Source organism: Malus sylvestris, chromosome 8 (genome assembly GCF_916048215.2).
Source record: "Malus sylvestris chromosome 8, drMalSylv7.2, whole genome shotgun sequence".
Classification (NCBI taxonomy): Eukaryota; Viridiplantae; Streptophyta; class Magnoliopsida; order Rosales; family Rosaceae; genus Malus; species Malus sylvestris.
This window is the reverse complement of record NC_062267.1, coordinates 20,507,330-20,514,320: the sequence shown is the minus strand read 5'-3', so window position 1 is coordinate 20,514,320 and position 6,991 is coordinate 20,507,330. Positions and strand designations below refer to the sequence as shown.

General features: G+C 36.2%; 1 protein-coding gene across 3 annotated transcripts; it reads left to right on the top strand.

Moving 5' to 3' along the window:
* Positions 1-1,026: 1,026 nt before the first annotated feature.
* Positions 1,027-5,351, top strand: LOC126632185 (vacuolar protein sorting-associated protein 9A-like). Of its 3 annotated transcripts, none has more exons than XR_007626598.1 (6): positions 1,045-1,282; positions 1,438-1,585; positions 1,773-1,943; positions 3,107-3,286; positions 3,481-4,712; positions 5,135-5,351. XR_007626598.1 is itself a non-coding variant. In XM_050302454.1 (5 exons), the coding sequence occupies exons 1-5, from the start codon at positions 1,191-1,193 to the stop codon at positions 4,312-4,314; spliced, it is 1,425 nt and encodes a 474-aa protein (XP_050158411.1). In that variant the 5' UTR covers positions 1,027-1,190; the 3' UTR covers positions 4,315-4,832. The 3 variants fall into 3 exon arrangements, 1 of the variants encoding a protein (XP_050158411.1); XR_007626597.1 differs by having other exon boundaries at positions 5,124-5,351; XM_050302454.1 differs by lacking the exon at positions 5,135-5,351 and having other exon boundaries at positions 1,027-1,282; positions 3,481-4,832.
* Positions 5,352-6,991: the final 1,640 nt, after the last annotated feature.

Sequence of the window (6,991 nt, the reverse complement as noted above, 5' to 3'; positions counted from 1 at the left end):
GGTTGCAACTCACTTAGACAGAAAATACATAACTTTCATTTTGCATTTTGTTTTTTTCAATAAATTGTAAGAGACTTGTTGCATACTTGAATGAACAAACATTATATCCTTATTTCACATGTTTTCATTATGTTCCAATACTTCATGATATATATGCATTCTATTTTGTAGTTTATGATGAAATTATATATATTTCAAGTAGAAGCATACACTTATTTACATGAAATATGATAGATTTACTTAAATCCGCCTAGTCCGCCTAGGCGCCTAGGTGCTAGCCCTCAGCCCGCCGCCCGACTAGCGCCTAGCGACTTTTAGAACCTTGTTAAAAATTATAATAACTTTAACCGTTTGATCAAATTTTAAGGACCCGAATTAGATGATTAAGTGGATTTGGTGGAAGGGATCGTGAGAGGATCCCTTTCTTATACTTTGGATCTTGTAATTTGATTGTCATGATTTAAACCTTGTTTTTTTACTCATTCGTTTAATGATCATTTCGTCATTAATTAATAGAAATTTAAAAACTAAAAACAAAATTATTATCAAATGACCCTAATTATTACAATATTTTTTCGTTTTGAAATGTAGACAATCGGTTTCAACACTCAACAAAAAATTAAACTAAAAACTAAAAACTAAACATTGAGGTCAAACTACCACTTAGTACTACAGTGGTATTCATTTTCACTTGGAAGTGAAAGGTTATATGTTCGAATCTCATGGATGACGAATTTGATACCAAATTAAGTTGCTTATTATATGGCTTAGCCGAACTCCCCTCAATCAAACTTTGAAAACTAAGGAGCCTTTTCATCATCATTTTGTACTAAAATTTAAAACTAAAAACGGTTTTTATTCTTAAAAATTTAAAATTAAAAGTGGTTATCAACAAGTTTTTAATAAAAAAAAAGTGAAAATTGGAAAAAAATACTAAAAAGATAAATATGAAAAATAGGACGCGCTATGAGAGGTGAATTAATATATACGAAGTTAATTAACTTTTTTGGTTAATTAACGTTGGATGCTCTGTTCTTTTGTCAGATAATCAATTCGTGCATCGGCTCCATCACAATCAATTTGCAATTGGCTTTGGAAGTAAAAGCACTGTGCTCTCCAGCTCCCTCCCCCCCTCTCTCTCTCCCATCATCGCCGCGAGCTGAGGTTTTGGAGCCATCGGACGGAGGAGAATGGAGAACGCCGACGTGTTCTTAGGACTGCACGACTTTCTGGAACGCATGCGTCAACCGTCGGCCGCCGATTTCGTCAAGTCCATAAAAAGGTGAAACGAATTTTTAAGATTCCGATCGTTCATTTCATTGCTTGTTGATGTGGTGATGATCTCTAATTACAGTAGTTGAGAATTGAGTGTTAACAAAGATGTGTTGTGTTTGTTTTGCATTGAATTGGATTGGATTGGATTGGACTGGATTGCAGTTTCATAGTGTCGTTTACGAACAATGCTCCTGATCCGGAGGGGGACAGCACTGCAGTGCAGGACTTCTTTGCCCGGATGGAAATTGATTTCAGGGTTCATCCACTTTGGGCGGGCTGTTCAGAGGAGGAGCTCGACAGTGCCGGCGAAGTCAGTTTCAACTTTGAGCTTGAATTTGACGTTGATTTTTACACCCTTGTTCGATTTTACGAATCCAACTATTTGCATTGTAGTTTTGCTTGCTATAAACTGTTTTGGCTAACAATTTGTGTTAATATATGTATGATTTGTTGATGTTGTTGGTACTTTTTCGTTTGTGGGTTTTTGTTAAATGCAGGGACTGGAGAAGTATGTTATGACGAAGTTGTTTCCTCACGTATTTGCTTCGCTTCCAGATGATGTAAAACTTGATGAGCAACTGTATGAGAAGATGGCTTTAGTACAACAGTTTATTCGGCCGGAAAATTTGGATATCAAGCCCACCTTTCAAAATGAGACTTCATGGCTGGTGAGTAGAGGACTACCCATATGAAATATGTATAAATGAAGCGTCCTTGTATACTCATGGCATTAATATATATTACACATATCAAACAGTGGTAATTTGTTTGAGGTCACAAAATATTTCAACATTAGGAATGAGTTGATCAACATTTTGTGTTTTAAAGATAGCTCAATGAAGAGAAATTTTAGCAAATGGTATTAACCTTAGTTGGAGAGGAAAATTCTCTATTCCAATCTATACTAGAAAATAAATAGACGATTGACCTCTGCCGAAATATGAAATTGTTTGTTGACCTAAACCAAATTTCCTATAATGCACGAATGAAGTACATTATATAAAGATATGGTCATGGATCTTAATCGAGATGTATTGATTTGCATATGAGCCGTCTATATTTGTTATAGGTCCTTGTTCAAGGGCCTTCTTGGAGAAAACCTACACACATGTTGACAGGTATTAAAAAAGAAATAGTCATGATGATCGGAGGTTTTCCAACATAGGCAGTAGTGTTTATAGCTCGGACAAATACCTAGTTGAAAGAATCATAAAATAGAGATCACTTCCCCCTTTACAGTTCTTCCAAGGTGCACACTCACTGTCTCTTCATGTGCGGGGTAATTAATGTGTCTCGGTCTCTCTAATTTGTAATTCAACCTTGTTTTTCTTAGGGCCTGTTTGATTACCATGTCATTTTTTCTGCTAGAGATATAGGGAAAGTATACGTGAGAAATTGGAATGGAGAAGGATGTAGGGAGGTGGTGGGAGGGAGGATGGAGAAACAAAGGAGATAGTATGAAAACAATAACTTCAATCTGGAATCAACTTAAAACTGTCTCCCAGTTTTTTGTTTTAGTTTTCATTTTGTGTGTTAATCCATACACATTTTTTCTACGACCCTTCCTTCACCCTTCTTCATTCCTCATTTCTCTGGCATTCTTTTCCTCTATATATAGCACAGAAAATGAAAGATAAAACTGAAACGAAATGGTTATCAAACAGCCCTTAGGTTTTTATTATTTTCCTGAGAATGCACATGGGGCATTGCTCAATCATAATTTATAGTTTCCGACTTCTGTCTATTTCGACTTAATTATTTGTTCGATATCTCTCAAAAATCCTTACCCTGGCTTTTTTTTTTTTTTTTAATTTTAATTTTATCTTCGCAGCTTGCACAAAAAGAACTACAAAAGATCAATATGTATAAGGCACCGAGGGATAAGCTTGTGTGTATCCTCAATTGTTGCAAGGTTATCAATAACTTGCTGATGAATGCTTCTGTTGCTTCCAATGAGAATCCCCCTGGAGCTGATGAATTTCTTCCAGTCCTAATTTATGTTACTTTAAAGGTATGACTAACTTTTATCATGGCTTGAATTATTTGATTAAACATTTACCTTTGATGCAGTACATATGATGTTTGATTTTAAGTAAATTATTGAATTATTGTCTCCCCTAGAGGTGGGTTGTGCTCCTCAGTTAAAAGAAGGCAACATAGTATGTCAGGTTTACAAAGTTGCTTTATTTTATTGACGCGATGCAGGCAAACCCTCCACAACTGCACTCAAATTTATTGTATATACAAAGATACAGGCGACAATCTCGATTAGTTGGTGAAGCATCCTATTTTTTCACAAATATGCTCTCTGTTGAGTCCTTCATCTCAAATATCGATGCAAATGCTATTTCACTGGATGAATCTGAGTATGACAAGAACATGGAAACTGCTCGAGCACTTCTTTCAGGACTTTCAACTGATTTGGATGGTCAATATACTCAAAGCAGTCCATTTGCAGGATATGTACATAGATCAGAATCTATGGAAACCAAACATCAGCCTCCAAATGCCAACAAGGACCCAGCAGCACAGTCCAAATCTTCAGAAACAAAATCCCGAGGGAAGAAGATACCCAATGCAAAGGATAACTCATCCTATTCAAAAATTCCATCTCTTTCGGATTTGGAGAATAAGGGTGCAGCAGTCCTTGTAAACAACGATCAGGCGGGCCAGGTTTTCCAGGAGTATCCATACTTGTTTGTGAATGTTGGGGACCTAACCATCAATGATGTAGAGGACCTTCTTAATAATTACAAGCAACTTGCATTCAAATATGTTTGTCTTTCCAAAGGGTTAGGCGTTACTGCTCCATCTCTTCCTTACAATTTGCATACAGAGTTCCACCAGCATACTGAAATGGCAAAGCAACAGGAACGCTGTAGAGCTGTAGAGCAGAATGATGAGACGTCGGATGACACTGATAAGAAGGATGATGGATTAAAGGAGCCCTTTATTGATGTCGAAAATTTGGAATCTAGATTGTCACAGGATCGAGCCGCTGCACCACGGAGTGGTTCACATGAGGAGTCCTCTCAGTAGCAGCTGTACCAGGACATGTATTTTGCTGGAGTATGTTGAATTTCCAATGCAATCGCCACCATCAGAGATCCATTTCTCCTTTTTCCTATTGCAGATGGAATATCGTCTTGGTTGGCAATGAGCTCTATCATTGTCCTTTCTCACCACATAATTGGCAATATTCTAGGTAGAAACGAGGGGCTACAAATTTGTTTGGGAATGCATCAAATTGCATTTATATCAAGATGGAAAAATATACAACTCTCAGCAGACCCAGGTGCAACAGTGTATGCTTGGAGGCACTCGTAATCTCACACACGTAGCGGTAGAATGATCTTGGGCCACAGGCATGCTGGAGACAATCAAATGTGATTTTCACCGTAGTTGCACCATTCTATCCCTCATTAACGAGCATAAATGTATGTACTAACTTCGAAATTCCTTTCCTCTGTTCTTTTATCTGTAATGCCACATTCGTCTGCACAAAGTTCTCTTGATGTTACTGCGATTGTATGTGGTTTCTTCATTTTTGCATTCAACTGCTATCGTCGTTCTAGTTTGGCTGCACCAGGAGTTTAGTGTATGATGTATCTAGCTATGGCTTGATATTGTAGTTCATTCACACTTCACAGTGGTAAAAATTAATTTCGAGTGAGACTTTCATGTGCTCAACACTGGTGAAAAATGTTAATCATGTAGCAAAAGTACTCGGTATTCTGAATCAATAGAAGTTGAATTTTCCATGTCCGACGTTGCTATCATCCCTGGTTGGCATGCTATGCTATTGTATGATTGTTTGACATTTTCATAAGAGCAGTGCTATTTATCAGTTGGTTTGCAGGATGACTTGATGCATGTGGGGCCAACCACACGTCGAACAGCTAGGAGCTGGCGTGCGCATAGGCGATTGATCGTAGCAAATGTAATCAATACTCTGAATCGAAAATGAAGTTTGAATTAGGGTGTACGCAATCATCTCTGGATGGGATGCTATGCTATGCTGTAGGTTTGACATTTTCATAATTGCATTGCTATGTCACTTGGTAGCGGGGATGACTCTACTCTCTTCTTTCCCCACCTGCCCTCCGGCCCCCTTTTGAAACCAAACCAACAGCAATTAGGAAGTTGAGAACATGGATTGGATTTTCTGAGGTAAGATGTAATCTAGTCATATTTTTCACGTGCTGGTTTTCGCCAATAAAAGGCCCTACATATTGACTTATTACCACAAGATAATTCAAGGAAATAAACCATTGGCAAAAAGGTATATTACTATATATGCCTGAAACAACATTATATATGTAAAATTAAAATCCCTACCGTCAAGTTTTTCTAAAAGAAAAATAAAATTATATAAAGGTCTCAGTATTACTTGGAGTGAAGTTATGATATTTAAACTTTTTTTTTTTTTTAAAGACACGGCCGAGTGAGATATTTCAACAATATATATATATATATATATATATATATACATATATATATATGTTTACTTTTTAATAAGCGTTTTGTGTCACCTTAATGCACTGTTTTGTGTCAATTTAAATCATAGACAACAATTGTTAATAGAAATAAACAAAGAAAAGGTAAAAGTTTTGGAACTTATTGTATTGTGTGATTCCTTGTTACTTTCATTTTGTAAATTGTCCGATGACCTTCGTGTCATGCCTCCAAGTCAATAATACAGATCATAAGATATGGTACTTTGATGTCGATGTTTCTAAAGAACAAATTAGTTTATATAACTTAAGTTAGTGAAACCAGGAAAACCAACAAACACAAACGAATCAAAGGCTTCCAAACCCTACTGAATCTTGATCGGTTAGTTCCTTCTTTCAGAGAAAATGACTTATATGTAACTGTATAGTCATATTCTAATAAAATAAAAATATGTGTAAATTTTTTTCTTTGATTTTACTGGCACTACAATCATGCAACGCCACGTAATATTGTATTCATGTCACATAAGTTATTCTCCTTCCATGGAGGTGGATTTCGGGGTCCAGATTTGATCATCTCATGCATTTTGACCTGTCTGATTTCAGAATAGCCCGGCAGGCCGGCCAAGGGCCAACTCGAAGCAGATCACCTCCCTTCTTGTGCTTCACACCCCCACTACATAAAATATTACATAATATTTTGAGACAGCCTTCAATTATACTGAATTTTTCAAACTGGGGGTCTAAGATCTTCATATTATAAAGATTCACGACACATAGATTTGAATTATATATAAAATTTATTTTAATACATTTACCTCGCCGAATTTGGAGTTTTTTGTTGGAACGTTGATATATAACTAAAGGAATGTTTAGAATACATTTTTTACAGGTTAGTGAAATCTTTATGCTCAAAATCCTGATTCAAGTAGTCATTTATTTGGTACCTCCCAAGGAGCAGGAATATATTATATGTATATGTATGTATATATGTGTATTTGCCCATTAACCTTTTTCTTGTTCTTTATATGTGGATGTATGTAGTATACGTGTGTATTTCTTTGTCTTCTACACATTCCTACGGCCTTTTACCTTCTACAACACGTGCTAATGAGCGGTCCTTGCTATGTGGTTCTTATAATATAAATCGTGCATGGTCCAGCTTGTTTCTTCCTTAATTTCATTTCATAGTTCATATTTTTTTGACTAAATATGTTTGTGTACAGATATCACATTACCATTGTTGATTTTGTCCTTAAAAA